Genomic DNA, 22,072 nt, shown 5'->3' with positions numbered 1-22,072 from the left:
ATAAGCCATATACTATGTATTGGCTGCGAATGTAAATAAGCACCAGACAAAATTTCGGTGCTACGTATGAATGGCGTACGCTGAATGATTTGCCTAGTGAATTGGACGTGATGTCGCCTTGTCGTCATGAAAAAGACGTCAGGTGCCACTTAAATTTTTCAAATGTGCCTCTCTAATATGCCCTCCGGGGACCTGAGTGCTGGGAGAAAGAGGCTTAAAACATGAGGTAATAGGGGGCAATCAGGTCGACGCGTCTAGATGTAAATATAGTATTGATAAAATAAAAAATAATAAAAATATTAACCTTAAAGGTGACCTTCGAAAAGACTAATAGTGAAGCTATTAGAACGAACGAAATGCTTGACAGAGTGTCAATACCTGTTAGTATATCGCGTCTTCAGTTCCACAACAAGCATGCTAAGGAAAATAAGGTTTCGTTTAAATTTAATTGTATAGTAATACTACTACATAATGGAAAATATCGAATGGGAGATGCTCTTGAGCATCTACTATCGAAAATAGAAAATCGAGAAATCGTGCAGCCATAAGAGAAGCATAAGCTAAGTAGGAATATACCATAAACGGATAATTGTCGATTTCCTGAAAATTTTTTAATGCCTGTCCTGTTCGGCGGTGCTATTTTAAAAGAGTACAAGCTAGGGTTCTCGCTATCAACCTCGATAGAGCATTAGGTATACTCCGTTGCTTTGACGATTCTGTATATCTAGCTCGACATATACGAGCATACAAGCTATTATTTCGAGCTACTATCGAAATTTCTAGCGTTCTTGCTTATTTTGTGAACTATTCGGGATCAGGAACATGGTGACGATCCGGCAGACCTCTGGCTGGACCTAACTTGGTAAACCCATGACGGGTACCAAAGCCTTTGAGGCAAAGCGCTTTCTGGGAAATGTTCTTTAAGTGCGCTTAGCTTACACAGTGTATGCCACTATCTAGGTCACCGAAACTCAAAAAAAGAAGGTCACACTGTATTGACTTGACTGGGAGTCTCATAAATCCAAAAAGGTAGCTCATCTAATAAGCGTCTTTTCGAAAAATCCCTCTCTCCCTCTACTTATAGTTCGCCGTTGAGCGAGGCCACTAAAAGCACTTCGCACACCCTCGGTTAATAATCAGTTGGGAGCACCAACCAGACCCGCCCTCCCCGCCAGATGCTTGTGGTGGATAATCTAACCAATAAAAAGCAGGCTTTGTTTTCCCGAGAAGCCAATCGGTTCACAAAACTCGATACAAACAAGGTACTCCACAGGGATTTCAGTAACAGTACTCGGTTGACGAGAGCGTTGTAGTACGTCGTCTGTTATGTGCCCTAGTGCGTGACTTCGTTAACTTGCGCCCAATGGTGACGAAGTACTAACTTACGCGCTAGTGACCTACCGACCTAAAGACAAACGTAACATATGTACCTGTCCTATCCGAAATAGAAAAAAATACAGTTTCAGATTTCAAGTTTTCAGGTTACGAAACAAGAAAACACATCGTAACGAAACGATGGACAATTTTCGTATTCGGGAAACCAGCAACTGAGACCCAACCACTAAAAAGGGCGCCCGCGGACTAATGCTTAAATCAACTACTCGACTCAATCGCCTGCTTGCGCGGTAGAACCACAACTTCATTGAAATCATCGTGACCCTTGTTGCTTCTCTCAACGAATATGTCCTCGACATCTACCGTCATTATTACCAGGCCAGCTGCTTCGAGCTAGGAAGTCTATAGCGATAGGGTCAGTCGGTCTGTTGGGGAACGTGGGATCCCTCGCTGAAAAAAGGGGGTGACAATCGATCCCTTCTTGTGTCTCTGGTTCGTTCTTGTCTTCTCGAAACGGTCAGAATGCGTCCGTGGTTTATTTGGATGCGTTGAAAGGGAGAGCTAGCTGGTGCCACGTCAGCGATGGCTTGGGCCGGCTGTCCTCGGTCGACGAAAATACTGGTTGCTGTTGTCAGCATCACTGGAGTTGTAGCTGCTGTGGTCCTAAAGGTCCGAGTCTTTTTCGCAAGACAGTTAGCTCATATGAATGCCGTTGATGCTGTTGTTCCAGTGAGTTGTTTTGGAAAATAAACCGTATGCCTTAATAATTCCTACCAAGCCAGCTAGTATCTGATCAACAGGGGGAAACCTTACCAACAACGACTTTTCCAAACCGAAAACATAATACAGAGCCGACGAGCTGTGATGGTAAGGACAACGACAACACAAAGAACACTATAGAGAAAGAAGCTGAACAGCAGTTGACAGTACTACTAATTGATTTCTCTCTTCGTAGAGAAAGTCAAGAAAAAGATAAGCGAGAATGTTGTAAACCCGCGCTGGTGAGGTTGATTAAACTTGAAGATGTATGAAGTTATCAAACACTACCCCGTTAGCTTTTCGAAAGTGGTGAAGTTATTGGGGAGATTGAAATAATTTCAAGAGAATTCTACTTACTAGTGGTACCTCGAATGTATAAGACAGTTGAATGTAACTCCAATTTTAAAATTTAACGATATCATTAAGCTACAAGAAAGTTGGAGGATCGCTGATGATATTGAACCACGGTTTGATGCAATACAATTTTTCTGTTGGAACAAAACATTTTACCTATTAAGGCTTAAGTAGTAAAGAGTCACTTGGGGAACTTCTTGAATCATTCTTGAAATAATAATTCACGGCGTCGAAAACACATTATGAGCCAAGTCCTTTTGTACTTAAACCTGTGGTTCCTTTCCAGTTTTAGAATTACTAAATAGGACAAACCTACTGCTGAAAACGTCTAGGCTTGAAACCAAACACACGTACTCTGTATAGGATCCATGACGCATTTGGCGGTTCTAAATTTCTGTTTGTGCGAGTATTTGATTACTCCTAGTCAGATTAGTCTGAATGAACCTGTAGGTTCATTCAGACTAATCTGACTCAGTTTGGCTTTAGGAGAATACTCCTAATCCAACACTCAATCGGCCAATAGTAAAAAAAAAAAAAAAAACAGTGAAAGGGTAGAGTGCACTTGGCACGATTTTTGCCCTGAAAAAAGACCCTATATCACGTGGAGTCCTCATGAGCAAGCTTTAATACGAAATGTTTATATGGCAGACTAAGATGAAGATTTTAGCTTTTATAACTTTTCCGCGTGGAAAGGTATATATGTTAAGAGACGTTTATTACTGGGGGGTTAAAACTGGGGCTCTATCATGTCTGGTAGAAGTCCTTTCAATGGAAAAATAAAAATCAATGAGACGATCTTCCGCCGTAACACCATGCTGTGTGTAGAGAATTCAAAATTTAGATCGGCCATCGATAACAATATTCCAAGGAAATGGATGAAATCCGTTGAAGTATACAAGAATCAAATAGTTCTCAAGTGAAAAATGCCACCCAGTGGTTACACAAATAGTCAGAGTCAAAAACTGGAAATTGATATGGTATATTGCTGACAGACTTTCCTTAGGTAAATAAATACCTAAACATTGTACAGTAAAGGGCAGCAATTAAATGGGCTCCTTATTACTTTATTAAGGTAATAGACCGTGTCTCCAATCCTCTGCTCTAAAATTATTTTCCTTTTCACCACCCAGATTTCAGATGGTTTAAATAAATAGAAGCTGCTCCAACGGGTAGTTGTCACTACTTTGAGAAAATGTATTCCTTGTCACCTTAAAAGGCAGTGTCCTATTCTTTATGTATGTGTAACACTTCAGTCGCAAGACAGATTTCAAAAACTTTGGAGCCCACAAATGTGTATGACTCGTTGGCTATCCAGGTCCTTCTGGGAGGCTTCAGCCCAGCGCCCCATAGCCTCTGTATTTTCTGATACGATTTGTTCTTTTACGAGAAAATCGAATTCACAAATGCAAATGCATGAAGACCACAAATGAGTACCTTGATCTTTGTGCTTGCAGTGACAGACAGCTGACATAACACTGGGTGGCGGAGAAGCATCTTTGGTATTAACAATATTGCACAGGGCTCACTCCGTATAGTTTTCGTATACTCCGTATAGCTATTGGTGCCGCGTAACAACTGTTTCGGCCTTTGCCCTGTCCTTCTATCTGCAAAGCCGCTTTGCACTATCACCTAGTTACCGTATCGCTCGATATATAGGCAACAGGAAACCTGCTGGCAGCTATACCGATCCACGTAGAGGGGTTCTCTGCGCAATGACTCAATCTCTAAATATATATACACACCCGTAGACATACACGTACACCTGAAGTCTACAGCGGTTGTAAAGGCGAACCTCGAGGAGCACAGCTATCGCGGCCAAATTGACGACAACGCCTGGTCGTTTTCGGTTGTCTCTTTTGTGAAACAGCAGCCTCTAGTAAACACAGTGGCCTGAATTTCCGGCCGATTGTCTGTTGTCACCTGACATCAGCCAGTCAATGGAAGGAGGTGGGCGCTACATCAATGGCCCCTTTTTCGGCCTCCCAGCTCCCAAGGGCTTCAATTCAAGAGAATGAAACGACGGCACGCGTAAAAGTAATTCACTTCAGGTGAATGACGGCGTCTGCGGAGCTAGGCTCGGTAAATAATAAGGCTGGCGCAACCGATAGAAACTGAGTATAAACCTTATGGATAACATACAGGTGGAGATAACTGTTTTGATATTTCAATTGCAGACTGGTAAAGGTTGTGTGGATAAGCTGGGCTACTTATACAATGTGCTTACTAGATGTTTAATACCATTTGCTATATCACTGAAGGTAAATAAATCTCAGTATTGAACGTCTATAGGAAGCATTTATAATTCCTAGACCTCAGGTTGACCGAAGCTTACAGCCGGTTATACGTTAAGCACTGTCATAACCCCTGGTCCTAAATTCGTCCGCTAAGCAGCCGCTTCTGCTAGCATTGTAGTTGCTATTAAACGACCACTATTATTTTGAACACCGTGAAAAAAACCCATAGAGATTGTTTTTATTATGCGCATTTGTCGGCCGCACAGTCGTATCGGTTAGTGGTTGCTTCTTATTGACTCAAGTTCAACAGCAAACTAGAATCATGCCCCTTGAATCTATGCCTTCCTTACTCCATACTGTTCCCATTCGTATTTGTGCTCAGGCGCACGTTAGACTACCGAATCACTTGATATCGTCCATTGCGCGTCGGCTTCACCTTGTTTGTCTTTGTAAACATTAGCTTTATCTTTTGACTGCTCTCAACATGATGAATTTTTCACAAAGATTCAGCATCGCTACTCATGAACATCACTTCAGCAAAAGCCTGGGCATATGATAACCATTGCAATCCGGGTTTCAGCTTCTGTATCACTATCTCGATTCCGTTTGTTACTGTCGTCTTATTTGATGGACTAAAATAAATCAAAATGGAACGAATAGACGATATGCTCGTTCGTTAGTAAAGCTGTTTTCCCCACTCCCACTGCTTCCAGTCCCACGAAACGAAAGAGGACAGAAACGGTGGCATTTAGCGTTATGTTTTATGTTATCTGCGGTGTATAGGCGCTCCTGCACTCTTGTCCACAGCGGGATGGCCTGGGAATCCCGACGGATTCCTATACCTCAGCAGAAAGTGATTGGGTTCGGATGCTATTGAGACATGATGTTACTTGATATGTAGTAAGCATTTTGGGTTCCTACGGCCAATTGGCGCTCAATGCTTCTGTGCCCCTAGAAGCCAACGAGTCTCATTGACGGTTAACATGTTAATGGCTGCCATGGCTAACATCTGCTGTCCAGAGGGACCTTAATATTCAATTGAATCTGCGACTGCAACGAAACAACGTTTGTTTCCATTCCGAAGATGGCTTTTCGTTATTGCAGTACTTGTGGCCGCCGTTTAAAGCTGCGCCTATTGGAATATACTAGCTGGTATCTACTCCACTTAGGTTAAAGGACTAGCTTAAAAAGTCTAATCGATTGCTTACCTGAAAGTTCGTATAGATACTGTAATATAAACAAAATCGATTGGCCAAGTATGTCGTCATATTATCTACTACTAAAAAACCTGTACAGGTACTTCACGTCTCATATAATCACTTCCAAACAAAGCAATTTAGTATATTGTGGTTTATCGATTAATAATGCACTATTGGTAATTACTAGAGTAATTTGGGTTAGTCGTTATAGATGTTTTTTTTTCTAAGCAAACAATCGATTTGTTTTTGGATCAGACCTTTGTGCTTCGTGCCACAATAGGAACCAACGTGGACGATCAGAGGAAAAAATGTTAAACCACTTTTCTACATGGCTAGAGCCGGATTGGCGGGTAAAGTAACTATTACTACTGCCGTCTTAATTACCGGTGGAACTAACGAAATGATGCGCAGTTAAGATAATTAAGGACATATATTTAATAAACACGTTTCAACACATCGTATTTTGAGGAGAATGACCCGTGTAGGGGAAAATTAATGTACGTCGAGGTTGGATTTGCTTTATATCATAAACAAATCTTAGGAAGATTATTTCTGTTCAAGTATATATAACAAGTATAACAAGTTCCCGCAAGCAAATGCTACTTTCGAAGCCCGTAAACTCCAGCGTCTGATAACATAAAAATAGTTTTTTCTAAATTTATCGAATATACCATCAAAAACTTATCCTTATTTACTTCATCGCTGTGTGGTAAATGGTACTTGAAATGTACAATGACTCGACAGGAACTTTTGATATACTGACTTAAATTTTAGCATTCAATTGAATTATTTGTAGCGGAAAAGACAGTCATCCGTTAACTTGGTGACTCTCAGTGCTTCGTGCGTGACGCCGACATCGAATGCTCGGCAAGATCTGTACCACACTGCCCTATTTGTAGCTGGCCCAAGCAGGACATGAAGTGGCTAAGATCCATTTTGCCCATTTGTCTACTGTGGTCTAGTAGGCCCGGAAGTGATTCTCCACAATAGTCTGCCAAATTGAAATTCGGTTGTTAGTTATTAATATAACTAGAGTTATATTGTTCTCTGAAGCTTCAAGTATCTGCATGGAGTAATGTAGCCCTTATTTATCACGTATGTTTTTCTTATTATGACTACGCAAAAAATCTATCCCTTGGTATCTGTTCTCATTTCCAGACAATTTAATTATTTAGCCTCCAGGGGCTCTACCGTTCAGGACTTTACTATAATTACATTTAGCTTGAAGTATATAACTAAAGCAACAGATACGCTCGTCTCTGAGCTAGACGGTCATAGTAATTACGGAGGAGTAACATAATAGCGAATATCGAGCAGGCCTAATAGGCAAGAGACTCTAAGTAAAATACGCCCAATCGTCTCATAAATGTTGTTAGGGGCAGAAAATCGTTTTGATGCCACTCTTCAACTTGTCCTGGATTTGTAGTTTATCCACCGCGTCTGCATAACAGGAGAATTTCATCAGCAACAGCTGGCATTTGACGTATTACCAACGTTGATCGCTAAATGTTTTCGGCTGATACTATGAATAGGTTTTTCAAATGAAGAAAACGCAACTACCCATAGTAAGGACTCAGGACAATTAGAGCTTGCAAACAGGGAAAGAAACAGACGAAGCTGAACAAAAAGGATAACACTAACAAACAACAGCGTTCCTTATGAGTTGGAGAGAGAACTAAAAGTTAAAGTAAACCATAAAAACGAAACATACATTTCCACTGGCGTGTCGTGAATCGCAATATATATTGGGATCGATAGGCGAGACGAATCATCTTCCACTGCTGCCTGTGGAATCGACGAGACGCTGCCCTCTGCGAGTTTGATCGGTTCCTAGTACAATCTTTTTCGGTCCATCACATACATGAAGGAACCCGTTGTAGGTACGTAAACAGAGATGACTTTTCGGTTTTCTTTGCTGCCATTTGCCGAATCTTCGTCAAAAGAATCAGGCAAGAAGTGGCCATAAATCTCTTCTAAGTAATTTAGCCATGCTTCTTAAGGCTACACTCATACATCCGGCACAATGGTCGGTAACTGTAATTAAATATTGCGGTGGAATTGGTAGAATATATTTTGCTTAAAGCATGGGCTGATTTCACATACCTTGTTCTATGTAAGGCCAATGAAAATATTCTATACAAAAATAGAGGGAAAAAATTCAAAAATAGGGGAGCTGTCCGTGGGAAACTTGTACACTCAAAAGGATCCATTTGCCAAGGTCTGCGTCCTCCATTGACAAACAAGGCCTGCAAGGGAAACGTCAATGGAACTTCTGCATTTGACGACGTCGACAAAACACGTTTCGGGCTTTAGTTGATGGCTTTGTAGTAGAGCCATAGGCGGTGAAATTTTTCAGGCTGAACGTTGAAGGAACATTATGTTCTTCTATATCATAGAGGTTACGGCGCTCTGATAACTGATATCTCTAGGGGTATCTGAAGGCCGTTCATAAAATTGGTGACGATGTCGCTTCGGAACCCAGTTGAAGCTCAAAGGTCACGTGCAGCTTTTAAGGAATTGTTCACAGTTAGCCGTCCACTGAATGTCTCTCACTCAACGGCATCATTCCTAAATTTCATAAATCGCCATATCGAAATGACTGTCGTAGTATTTTTAAGAGACTATTTTGGCAAATCAACGTAGACTTTTAGTTTGCTTTCGTTTTAGGCGCTATCAAACTGCGTATTAAGCGTACTGCCTTTCTGTTCTTAACGATTGTTTATATATGCATGTTTGTAATGTTGAGTGAGCTTTTCTACTTTGTGGTAGCTTTCCGGTTGACTTATTTGGCCTCTTACAGTGGGCGTTGACGAGCGTGAGGGTAGCACGGGACTCGTGTGTTTTTGTCCGGAGGACCTTGACCTTGAAGGCCCATTCAACATGCTTCTCCGGAGTGTTTCATATGGAGTGTTGGGACTTGGTTGGATATTATTGCGTGCCTATTTGCTTGTGTTCGCTTCCCAGGGAACTCTCGAATCCCTCAAGATCTTCTCGTTCAGTTCCCATGCTCCGGCGGAAGTCCTCTGCGATGACACCTTTCTCGTAAGTACTAATTTTTTACATTATTGACCTTATGATATGGCATTTTTAAGCATGAGTATCAGAAACACGTTTGTTCTTCCTTAAATTTTTAGGCAGTGTACGTCAGTGTCTTATAACAAAGAAGCCATAGCGAAATAAAGATCTTAGCTATATGCCCTAAAATTGATTTATTTCCTCATTTAGGCGAATATTGTGTAAATAGGAATTTCTTTAATTTATCTAAAACGTAAGAAGTATATTAAATATGTTTAGTAATGATAGGTTGATTTGAATCTAAATTAGCCCTAATATAAGAATTATAGAACTATTTAAAATTACAACAGGAGCCTCATTATCTCACGCAGTATGCAAATTAGTGTATACGATATTTTAAGAAGTGAAGAAACCTCTGTTTGTCATACAAAAATCGATTTTGAGAAGCACTGGAAAAAATTTTAAATTAAACAAGAAAAGGCCTACCCGAAATTCGTATATAGCATCAGGCCCGCATGGCTACGTACCCAAACCTAGAAGTAATAGAAAACACAAGTTTTTGACAGGATTATTTACTTTAGAGCGCCTATTCTAATCGATTAAGATGTCGGTGACCAGGACTATCATCTACGTATCCTAGAGGCTGTTACTCACCTACCGACTACGAAATAAAAGGCTTGATCTTTGGCCCCGTACTGCCTAGTAAAGCACAGGAGCTACCATGTTTATGGAAGTCTCAACATAAATTTAAGGCATATGCAAGCTTATCACAAGGTGGCATTTATACTCGAAATGTCCAGTGTAATTCGTCATGTCTTGTATAATGCAAGGTAACGCGGGAAAATCTAGCAGAACTATAGGACGGAGCGTTGTTAATTGCTCTATTTTTCTTAATTATCTTAATTAATCCAGTGTTAGTTTTCAATACACAGAATTTTCTTTAGGTGCTTTGTTTTTCCATCTCACTTCGTCACACGTCGATTACGGATCAGCATTTTTCTTTGGGGCTAGATAAAAAAAAAGACTTTCAAGAAGCACTAGGAAAAGTACTATAAAATAGCTCTGAATCAGGCTGTGAATGGCGCCAGACGTTAACTTGTTTAATACGCTACGTGAATCCGATGCTATTAGAGCACAGAGAAACGCGGCGGAAACATGATAACGGCTTCAGAAACGGTCTGAACTTTACATTTTGATGATACAATACATCAAAATACAGATTATACATTTTCGATAGAAAATCCTTATTTGTGAATCTAGTTATACACTGAGTCAAATAAGTGTAAGAGTCATAACATAGTTCTGAGATTATTATCACTATTATATTAAGTGCTGAACCACTCTGAACCTCTGAGCCTTTTTTGATGGGATCAGCGTTTGGAATTGGGTTAAACAACTGATTATTACCTTCACTAAGCAGAGATTTCCTGCGCCCTGGTGCGTTGCCGTACAAGATTAGATCGATTGCGGAAAGGTAAACAAGAAAAAAAAAACTATCATAATGTTCCGACAACGTTCGACAAAGAAATATTATACGCCAATCAAATCTCGGCTTCAGTACGCATTTCTAACACATATAATTGTACCCGACGACCAATGATACGTCTATCTGTCTATCTACATTATACGTAAAACACGCATCGACTCCTTCGTGCTTCAGGCAGCTGCCTAAATTTTCCACTTGATCAATAGTATTCCCAGAGATTCCCAGTATGTTTTTAGGACTATTGTCCTAAGTAATATAATTCATTGTAGCTTCCTGTTCTTTCGAAGTGGAGCAATTGTTTCTGACAGATTTTTACAAGCGTAGCCAATGTGAAACCGTAATGTCCGAGTTCGACAGGAAGACGTATCCAAAGTATACATTGAATGATTGTACGGTCACAAATGACTAACTATCCACTGCACAGAATTTAGATAATTTGAAGCCATTTGTAGAGGCTTTACTTGTATAATATCCGGTCACCAAAGGACGTCATCTGCCATTCCTTCTCCACCCATTCAAAACAGCATAAGCAGCTGACTTAAAACCTAACAACGGTGAGCATGCTTATGAAGACAGTGAAGCCCTGCAGCTTTCATTCAAATGCTTAATTCTTATTCCTATATTTTCTTCATAAAATGAAGCGAACGTGTTGTGTATGCGATTTATAGGGAGACAAGGAAGACGACGGAGTGCAAAGACCTGTTGGATAACCTTGTAACCTGCTATGTGCATCATTTTTTCCCGTAATATTTCTATGAAACAAATGTCATTGCGGTAACTTTTCCCATTGACATTTACTGATATATCGTTTGAACAACTTTAGCGATGTCAATATGCACTAGGTTATGCTGAGTGCTAGGTTATGCCATTGTTGCCATTTTTATTTAGTTTTTTCGTGCTTCTGACTTCAGAAGTCTCAATCCTGAGAAGGTTGTCCTACGAGACGTCTATGCAGTTCGTCAGTAGGTTCTCTTTTTTTCACTCCTTGTGCGGCCGTAACGACGGTCCTCGTGAACCTTTTGACTGGCTGCTGTCCTTTATTATATCTACGATGCTTTTTTTTCGGTGCAGTGCTACACCAATAGTTTCTGCGTGTAACCCCATCAGTGTACCTAGTGCTTCACGCTGATCCGTTCGATGCTTCGTTCAGCTTGATGTGGAATGGCAACGTTGCTTTTACTGGCTGGCTACTGCACCGGTATGGACAGATGAGACTCGGACGTTAGTATGGGGCGAGCTCGATGTTGGTTGAAGTTTGACTGAATGGAGCGGGGGTTTCACGGAGGCTTTAGAGCAATGCTGTAAACTTTGGCGCTATGTGCAAACGGCACCGCAGCATGCTGCGTTCGTGATAGCGCGCGAGCCTTCTCAGGGTGTTTGCCCGAGGGTTTCTTTGCGTTAGAGCCCGCAGACAAGCTTCGCTCATCGTACGATAGCCCCGTCGGCCAAGCCATGGCCGCTGGTGTCGCTTCATTCCACCTGCCTTGAGGCCTGGCTGAGCAGCACCCCACATACGTATTACAACGAACGCTCAACTGGCTCCATACCCCTCTGCTACGCGACTTGAATATGAAACATTTTGTGAAATAGACCCGCGTGCGGAATTCCTGCCGCCAGGAATAGGGGCACTTGCTCGAAACCACTTATCTTTTCAACAGCCACGAAACAAAACGAATGAAAAGCGAGCGTGGGCGACTACATGAAAAGAAGGCAAGGGCAAACAATGAAAAGGATTGCGTAGCTTGCCCATATCTAAACTATCACTTTGAGCTTGTTACATGCTTAGGAAAATGGACAGCTTTAGGTAACGGCATTCAACTATGGGGAGAGAGCAGTTTTTAGAGAAAGTTTAACTTACATCTCAGCGAATACAAACATCGAGTCCTCATTTACATTTTAGAACAAAAATGAAGCGAAACATTATTATTGGAAGAACTAAAGATAACAAACGGATGGATCTACAGTGCTCACCATAAAGCACCTAAAGACACTTCACTATATAGTGGAGAAGTAGTTGCCACAAGCCGAAACTCTTTTATTTTGTATATTGTTTTTTTGGGACTCTAAGTTGTCTTTTCATAAACAAGTCTGAAAATCATGTTCTTTAATCATCAAAGGATTGCCCGCATTAGTACTCTGACCGCAGCGGGTCTTTCTGAACTTAGCCAGCGTTTCTCCAACATATTTATAAAACGATACGCTAACCAAACAACTAGCTAATGGTTTTAACGTTTTATTTTTTTCGATTTCTTCTTTTCCGGGCCTTCTCATTTCTAGTAAACATTTTCTCAACGCTGAGATTCGAACCACCGTACTCGCTAATTAGAGTTACCATGGCAACGCACGCATACTACGCGCGTTAGTCGCCCCCCTACGACGATACCTAATGAGTATAATTACAAACAGTTCTTAAATCCTGAAAACGAATACGCCATGTTTATCGCAGTCGGAATAACACTAAGTTATTTATCTACTCCATTCAAGATTATTGTATGTTTTTATATCAAAGTTATAAAATAAAGTTATTGTTTTATAATTGAACGTTAATTTTCGATAACCCTTAAATATGTACATTTGTAAACACATTTTGCAAGTTGACCACTGACGGTAGGTTCAGTAATAATAATAATAATAATAATAATAATAATAATAATAAAAGGCAACACTCTAATACGCCTTGACAATCAAATGGTATCTATCTGCTAGCAGAGCATTTTTTTGTGGCCTGTTTAGCAGGTAGTTTGCTTCATCCATCCCCAATTGCCGGAAAGGCTTGTCACGGCTCTTTTTAGGTTTGCAGTTGAAATAGGACAAAACACTAATGAAAAGATACGCCACACTCTTTCTCCTGTTGAGTTCTGCTCATTCTCGATTCAACCAATTGGCCATAAACGGCGAAGTTGAATTAAAAGGGCTCTCGAAGGCTATCTGATTAGCAGCTCAGCTTGTGAGTTGACACAAAAACCTCCCACGCGGTTTCGACCTCCACGGAAACGTTTCCCCACGATAACAACACCGTAAAATGCACACCGACCACAGGAAACAACGTCGGAATTTTATCTATGATAACACACAGCCAACATGATCATCAAGCAGGTTTTCATCGTTCGGCCAACACTTCATTCACGCAATACTATTGTACTTTGGAACTAGTTCCGTCTAGTCTTGGAACCTACAATACAAGTCAGTGGTGCGCCCACGCAGCGTGCTCGTTTCACTTCTCACACCTTCACTTTATAGTGAAGACGTTTCTTGATTCGATTTTTCCAGTACCCGATCAATATACCGCGCAGCCACTACGACGCTCAAGTTGAACTGCGCGTTGCAGATCTACTACTTTATGGTTGCTGGATATTACGATCGACACTCGAAGCTATTGGACAGGGTTTAGTAAGCTTTAATGTCAGTTCATTGTGAATCACTTACGATACCTCTCACTGCATCGCCGTCAATTGTATGGGTACTCAGCCGTAGTTAGATCGTAGTCAGTTTCAGGAAAAGGATCCAGTAATCTTTACTCCTAATTCGGAATACGATTGGTTCTATAAATCGCATCTTATAGAAACCTTGAGGTCACATTATCAATACTTGCATTAGGCTGCGTCGATGTCAGTCGTGCCGCCAGTTGTATTTATTGATCCGCTTCATCAGAATTGATTAGGGAACTGAGTAAACCTTTTCGTCCTACGATCCTTGGATGAGGCAAAGAACCCTGAAAGTGTTGCAACCATTTATAATTTATGCTCGTCCATTGACATGTGCATAATTGTCAATTGGGCAGAATCAATGAAAGCATTATTATAGACCCTATGCTTTATGGACACGCGCTAATCGTTATTTCGTTAGCTAATTACCCTTTTCTGAGAAAAAATATTTTTAGTAAGCTTTATTTTTTAAATTTTCTTGCAAAGGTTTTTTTTGGCTAACTACTGATAAAAAAAGAAGAATTTTTAGAAAACGGTAAAGCGTCTTAGATAATGCGATAGGACACGCATACCAATACAACATTCAACTTTGTCGTTACCACTTTTTTGGTTAAACCTTGAGCGTTCCGCTTTCTTTTGAACGTCTTAAGTAAACCAATGTATTGATCTACTGATCTGCGGATGGAAAATCTCAAAATCAAGATGACGTATCGAAAACTAGCTTCGAATATTTTTTTTTCTATCGATTTCTCAGAAACAGTAGCTGGCGACACCGCTGCATTCATGATCTAAGCGTATCAAGCGATATTCTAAAGGGAAACAATTTTTCTCAAAAAGTGGGTCAAAGCTATCGATGATTCATTCGATTCACGTGACCTTTTAACTCACATATTCATTGAGCGCCATGATTTCTTAGTGCTGAATAATTAGTACCTATCAAGAAGGATATATAAGTTCGGGTCGGCGATAATTGATTGGGGGTGGACACGAAACGGTAAACGGGTATCGGAACAGATGTCAACGGGCAACCCCCTTAGGCAGCTCTGCCTGTATGCAAGGAATACGTGGCGTGATTGTATCAAACAGTTTAACCTAGCAGTATTGCGAAATGAGGTATCTACATATCCGGTAACAATCTTACTGACTATTGGCAACGCTACGATAGTGTAACGAACGATTACAGACTCCTTTCGGGTTAAGATGCAAAAGCAGCCTTTTTGAGTTAAGCGCCCACCATGCTGCTAACACGTATAGCGTATAGCTGATGGTGGCTAGCTTAGGACTGTTCACGTGACCCGATAGCTGAAGAATACAGAAGGGATGAAAATATAACGGAGATCGCAAGGGTCAAAATTGATCCTGTGGCTGTACCTCATTCCTTCTCTGAGCTATCTAACACGTGGCCATCGTTGCAGCGGCAATTGAAGCACAAGTAATAACAAAAACACCAATAATCGCAGCGTCGCGTAAGCAGCTTAGTTAGTATGTACACAAAAAAACGGGTTCAATGATTGAACTGTCTCGTGGAGAAACCTAGGGCGGATATGGGAATGCCATGTAGTGTGAAGCCGGTTCGTTACCAATCGTGTGCATGATTTTCGATGAAGCGGGGACTCTTGCTGACGAGGAACAGTCTGAGCACTGAAGTAAAGGACGACTCAGGGATATCAGGGATTAGCACTAAGCCAGGCCCGACCTGTCTTTCTGATGTCTCCCAAACATTGAGGCCTTTTACTTACAGACCTGATTTGAGCAGCGTTACCCACATGGCTTTTCACGCATTTGCCCTCATTTACGATTACCTACTGCCACCACCAGCACTGCTCCTTTCACCACTTATCTCTTATCGTTTTACCCTGAAGCACGTCGATCACGGCCTATCGCGTGCGAAGTGTGGATGGAGGACAACGCAGAACAGTCTCCCCTTAGCCCCGCAGCATTTATAAGACTCGGCAAGGTTGGGGTATTGCGATTGTAATCGCTGGAGCTACTACGTATGGCGTTCTACAGGGCAGAAAAAGTACGGAGAGATACCAACAGCTCTAGTGAAGATGAACCAACGGAAGTTGAAACTGGGTGACGGTGCCGAAGACAAAGAAGTGGGTGACGTGCGGTAAAGCTACAGGAAAAAATGTATGGTGAAGAAGCTAAGTAGAAAGTGAGCGGTGGGATGGTTTTGGCCAGGGTTTTAAATCGGTGTTTGTGAATATGCCTAGTTAAAATCTTCGCGTCGACCAGCTCAAGGATTGAGGCATTGTTTAAAGACTTTAGTGATTATAATATAACGAAAAACGGAATAGAGAAGTAGTGTCGTAGACAGCCGACGGTAGACATTACATATATAAGGTTAGATTGAAAGAAAAAAACAGGTTGAGGTATCGAGAGAGATTGAATGTTAATGAAAATTCTAGGGGTGAAAAGAAAAATGCTTTTTAATGTTAGGTTACTAGTTGTAGTTCATCTGCTAGCGCCACGTTGACCATTGACGCTATGTTTCAGCGACGGCCTAAAGCCGGCAGGTGGCTTTGAAGATCACTGGTGGCAGGTAAGTGGAGCAGACAATAAGCTTGTGTGAGAGACTCACCCTAAGCTTAACGACCAATGGCTTATATTGAGTTATTAAATGACGCAGACTTGCATTAATGTCCAAATGCGTAATGTGGCAATTCATTTGTGGATTGTACGATTTTTATAGAAGTGTGCAAGCACAGTGTACGAGATAACAAGCTGGATGTTCATACACATAATATACTTTCACTTATTAGCTGATATGCTGGTTATTTCATAAAGGTTCTAGAATATTCCTAATCTCGAATATCTTATTCAAAAATGTCATCTACTTTCACCGTCTTTATCGCCCCTTCAAGTAGTTCAGTTACGACTAAAGATCAGTAATTACCCTACCTACTCGCCTGAGCTAATTAACAAACACCTTTACCAAAACATTTATCGGCTCATTTTAAGGTATTTACCGCCTTAATACAAACATTCATAAATACGTCAGCGTATTCACACACGGAACGCAAAAATCAAACAAACAAAAAGTCTACCTTGGAGCTGAGTCCGTTTCGAAAGACACTGCAGTCATTTGTTCAGAGCGTTGCCTAATGTCGAAACTGTGTCCAAACCCCTCACACGAACGTTTTGTCTATTTTGCGAGAGCCTCTTCAAGTGTGGGCTCCAGATGCCCTTTTTGCGTGCGTTGGCCTATGCGGGACCTATACAGTGCCTTTATGTTAGTACACTGCGCGAGCTGATGGTGATCGTACCTTGTGATACTTTACGAGTCCTTTACGTTTTTCATATATTTTACCCTTTCCCACAAACGCCCCTCTACAGCACCGGTTTTTCCTCCTGTCAAGACGTAGTTCTGCAGAAAAGCCCCCAGGGCGCAGTGGTGGCAAGAAAGCTAGGAAGTTGAGTGGCAAACTGTGAGCATGTATGAGCCCTGTGACTTGCCCCTTGTCTCCTGGGAAGCATTTGCCCTAGCCAATCAGCTGTCGACGACGTGCGGGAGGCCGGCCACTCGGTCGCTTACGCAGTCGGGTAGTCGACAAGTGAATCAAACGGCCAAAAGTAAGACGACCTGTAACGAAGCTACAGAGCTTTAGTAGCTATAGGGTCCCTAATCGCGTCACCTCTCCAACATAGTTACTATCTAACTAGGATTAGCTATGAACACATTATGTATGAAGTGAAACACTTATCTCCTTTTTACTTTTTTTTTTTATGGAGGCGACTATCATAGATTTGATCCTAATCTCTATTATTTATGTTGATGTCTTAGGAGGTATGACGAAATTTCTGAATCGTAGCGTTAAGCAAACGTAAGCTTATTATTTTTCAAAACGTGGCAAAGAAGATTCTGCACTACTTATGATTGATTTTACCGTAATGGCGGCGCCTTGGCCAAAAATCGCTTTGTTAGAGAGATCTAGTTATATTGCAAAAGTGATCGGCACTTGCCTTCAGACAAATACTCTTTGTGGTTAAACGATTCTTAGAAACTCTCTAAAATCTAGACTGAATTGATTTTGGTAAATTATGAAAATACAGCTTTTCTAAGGTTTGTGCTCATAAAAAGCCATAACAATGCGGCAGTTGTAACTTGTGTACAGCCCTAGCGACCTATCTACTAATAAAGTAACATTATTTTCCTTTGTTTAACGGTAAAAGTTGTCAAAGCAGATTAATTACAACAGTGGCCATTTTTCTACATAGACAATATTCACAGTTTACCCACGTGTACAGCGAGGCCGATCCTATTACGTAATTCGCGACCCCGCCGCGTCATCGTAAAGTTGAGCAAAACAACCCTTAAAAGCAAAATTCTCGCGACTAGCTTGTGACTACCTATTATTGACTGGCTGGCTAGCGTTTCAGTCCGCCGTATCAGTAACGCGTGTAGTAGGTGTATACTTCAATGGTCTCTGCGGCGGGTGGTGTTTGTTATTGCATCGAGTGTTACGTCGGTCTGTGTGTGCGTCAGTGTGCATGGTAGTAACTGTGATCGGGTGTGTGACTATGTTCCTTGTGCGCTAGTTGACCTCTCGTTGGACGGTCCCAGTATGCACATAAATAAGTCCCACGAAACTGGTTACGACTTTGCTGGGTTCTGTTCATTGCGGCTACTGCCGTTACTGTTTCTCTCACAGTTGCCCGGTACTGCGTTTCACTGCCGGCATCGCCGTAGCCTCTGTGACCGCCGATGAAGCTGTTGCTGTTACTGCAAGCTGTCTTGCTATAGTCGCTAGCACTATTGCTCAGTGTCTCTCGAAGAGAGAAGTAGAACGTACGTTGACGAGCTGGCTGGTAGCGTTATCCCAGGAACTCACAAGGGAAGCCCGGCTTGGGAAGACTTTAAGTCTGGCTGCAAGAAGATGGCTTTGACTTCAGAGGCTTCAGGGTGGAAGAAGGCGGGCCAGCGAACTCTTCGTTCTGGAGGAAGCAGAGGAGAACGGGAGATTCGATGTAGGAATCCTTCGCAGGACGCCAACTAAGTTGCGCTACCGCCGTGGCTGCTGGCAAGGTGCTGATGCGGGCGTACGTTTGAGCCTGGCCAATTCGTACGGCTCGAGCGAGCTCAGTCAGGAAGTGGGAGAGCGACCCAGCAGTTCAGGGCCCCTGAGCGACAACTCGAAAGCAGGCTTGTTAGAAAGGCAACACGATCCACTAGACAATCACTATTAGGATGCCGTGACAATCCACGGCGGTTGGCATGCAGTTACACTGGTGAAGGCTGTGAGGACGACGCTTCACGACGATTGCCAGTGTGGCTTTTGCCTCGTATCTTTTGTCTGCCTGCAGCCTGCCTGCCCATGGGCAAAACTATCGAAAGATCTGAACGACGGAGGGGGCATACTGCGCGCCTGGCTGCATCGTGTAGCTACACGAATAACTCGCTGGCTCGATGCGGCCGTGGCTGGCCTGGCCAGGCTTCGAGTGGAGAGACTGTAAGTGCCCCGCGGGCGAGCCTTAAGGCCAAACACACTTCTGGGGGCTATTTGGATGGGGATGATTTGCACAGAATGGGGGGCAAGGAAACTCTGCCGCTTCTGGGGTCGTCGCGTGTGGCACTACGACGAGGCTACAGGACCTGGCTTTTGAATCTCAGCTTGGGGAATTGTGCTTTCTATCGTTACCAATATTTAATTAATTCCCAGCTTATTCACCAGTATTGGGCCATTGGGTGTAGAATAAAGCGAAAACTGCATAGGCAGCAACGGTAAAGGACTCTTGAAGCACCAACGCGCTCGTCATGCTTGTCATACATACCACTATATATACATGCACGCCCGTACGGACATATACCTACATTTAAATTGAGCTGCAGGCTGCAGGCGCGCATAGATTTGTAGAATAGCAGGATAGAAGGCCACGACAGCGTCCAGTAAAGGGACGTCTAAGAAGTCGAAATTTAATTGAACGAAAACGTAGTTGGAGTTGCCAGCGAAGGCTAGAAAAAGATGATTCCAAAGATGCTTAACCGTGTCTCTGTAACCACTGCTAGCCAGATGATTGTGCCCTTTTAGACATCTGTATGAAATAGAAATGATTCAAGTAGAAAAACGTTTGAGTTCGTTGAACATACGTAGACGAATCGGCCAATATTGACCACTTGATAATCCATTAACGAGAATAATCAGCCGTCAGCAACAGATTGATGCTTTTAACGGTTGTATAGTTGAGAACGTTAATTCACTGTAAAATTATATCATTAATGCCTCTCAAAAGAAAAATCAGGCCTACTAAGCAAAATCAATCTCTAAACCAATATAAATGTAGACGGAAATTAATTCGTAAATCGATTCTCTAGAATAGAAGATTTAATAAGGAATATTATCCACTTTATGTCAGATTCAGATCTGGGCTATAACAAAACTATGACCAGATATCGATTTATTATGTCCGTTGTCAGAGCGAGAAAATCATTCGGTCATCTATTTTATATATAGATTGTTATGAACATGTTGTGTAGCGCTTTGCCAAGGGCTGTTTCTTTGAAAAAACAGTTGATTAACTGCTGAATTATACACAGGTACGTATACCTGTTAAAGCGCTTGCTTCGACCTAAATCTGCGTGCAAGCCTGCACGCGAGGCAAATCGGTTTTAGGCAAACGACGGATGGAAGGGAACCAGATCGCTCAGAATCTGCGTTACTTAGGAGGCGTTGGAAATGCCTCTGTTGCGGTTGCTAAGCCAAATTTGCGGTTTTTAGTGGTACCTTGGTTAACTTGATGAAGTGAACAAGACTTTTTTGAAGGAATTCCTTCTTTGAAGGAATTCTTGGTTGTAAAATTTCCGTCCATCATCTATTTCTTTTATAAAAGGTTTCCTAGGCGCTTCTCTTAACCTATTTGAGAGCAGGACAAATTTCGAGCATTCGAAGTATGACAGCAAGTGGATTCGCGCTAACCGATCGTAATTTCGAACACAAAACAATATATTAAGTTCCGCGGTAACAGTAGCGATGAGCGTATGCCTCAAGTTGCGCGAACGTTAGTTATGGTTTCGTTCAATGTTGGGAACAAGGGTTTATGCTACAGGAATAGTTCGTAGCGGATCTTAAGGCGTGAATGGTAAAAGTTCGGGTCCGAACAACTTTTGTGAACGAGGGACGCGCAGGGCACCAGAAGCAGGCTTTAATAAAAGAAGAGATGTGTTGGGCAAATTTATATGGTCGTTGAGAATTTTAAGGAGAAGAACTCACTAGAAGCAATATGAGTACTTCCGATACCCCCTGCTAGGATACTCTCGACTTATGTTAGTAGTCAGCGAGTTGCAAGCTCAATCTTGGCTTCGGAGTGTATCAGGCATTCGTATCTGTGACCCAACGAAAATCACCGGCCGGTTGATCAAGTACAAACATGTTCCGAAACCTGCCTACTCGCTTGTCTGCAGTGCTCGGCTACGCTATTACTCCTGCCAGCCTTCATTCCAACACAGCGCACTTTCCGCGTGCCACGATGCCCGTCTGCAAAATGACGTACGTATGTCGGCTGCCAGATGTATATAAAGGCATCAGCAGATTTGTAATTGGACCGTTCCTTCGGCGCGGTGATGTTGACGACAACGTCGAAGACCCTTGCAATTTCCCTAACTCGGTTGGAAACTAGCTTCGCTGTTTGCAGCTCGCTGGCTCGACCACCTTAATAACGTCCGTGTCCTGATCTCCTTTGCAAGGAAACGGGCCTATGAACCAAGTGGAGCAGCAAACATTGCTTTACATTTAAGGCATATGACCGAACGCGAAACCTTCCTTTGCTGAATCGTTCCACGGGCTTAACGCGGCGCCGACCGTTGTCGACCAGACTCGGCCTAACTGCCGTTCATCGTGAAAGCCTGCTCGCCGCACTTCCGTCCTGAGCGGATTCCGATTTCCAGTTTTCGCTATTTGGCGACTCGAGTTCGATAAGTTTCTTCGTCATCGTAGTTGTCGCTCGATCGTTGACTGGCGTTAAGCGAAGCCGGCCGCTAGAAAAATCTAACCGTCAGACGAGATGCGTCTGAGCCGGTTCACTACTACGTACAGATTCATTGTTGTCAGGAAAGTTATGACTGAGCTGTCATGGGTTCGTGTGATACAAGCGTTGCGTGTCTGATCTGTATCACATATAGGCCCGTAATATTTTCAAACAAATGGAAACGTTCTTCAGAGCACTGTTTGCCGCGCTTGTTTTCTTATATAATCGTTGCTGCTGACTAGTTTAATTAGATTTACTCGTATAATTTTTTTTCGCCTAATGAATTTAGAATGGAACTTC

At 42.2% G+C, this 22,072-nt stretch overlaps 1 protein-coding gene across 6 annotated transcripts in view; it reads left to right on the top strand.

The window, feature by feature from the left end:
* Positions 1-22,072, top strand: part of LOC111253745 (uncharacterized) — a 159,387-nt gene that overhangs the window by 79,624 nt on the left and 57,691 nt on the right. For 3 of the 6 annotated variants that reach the window (XM_086975423.1, XM_086975422.1, XM_086975424.1), the window contains exon 5: positions 8,846-8,923. In XM_086975423.1, the coding sequence (XP_086831549.1) occupies positions 8,846-8,923 (78 nt within the window). Of the gene's footprint in view, positions 1-8,681; positions 8,924-22,072 lie in introns of all 6 variants that reach the window. The other 3 variants (XM_086975425.1, XM_086975426.1, XM_022813634.2) reach the window with 1 other exon arrangement.

Source organism: Varroa destructor, unplaced genomic scaffold (assembly GCF_002443255.2).
Source record: "Varroa destructor unplaced genomic scaffold, Vdes_3.0 BEIS01000007.1, whole genome shotgun sequence".
Classification (NCBI taxonomy): Eukaryota; Metazoa; Arthropoda; class Arachnida; order Mesostigmata; family Varroidae; genus Varroa; species Varroa destructor.
Note: the sequence above shows the minus strand (reverse complement) of the source record. Positions and strands in the feature narration are given on the sequence as shown.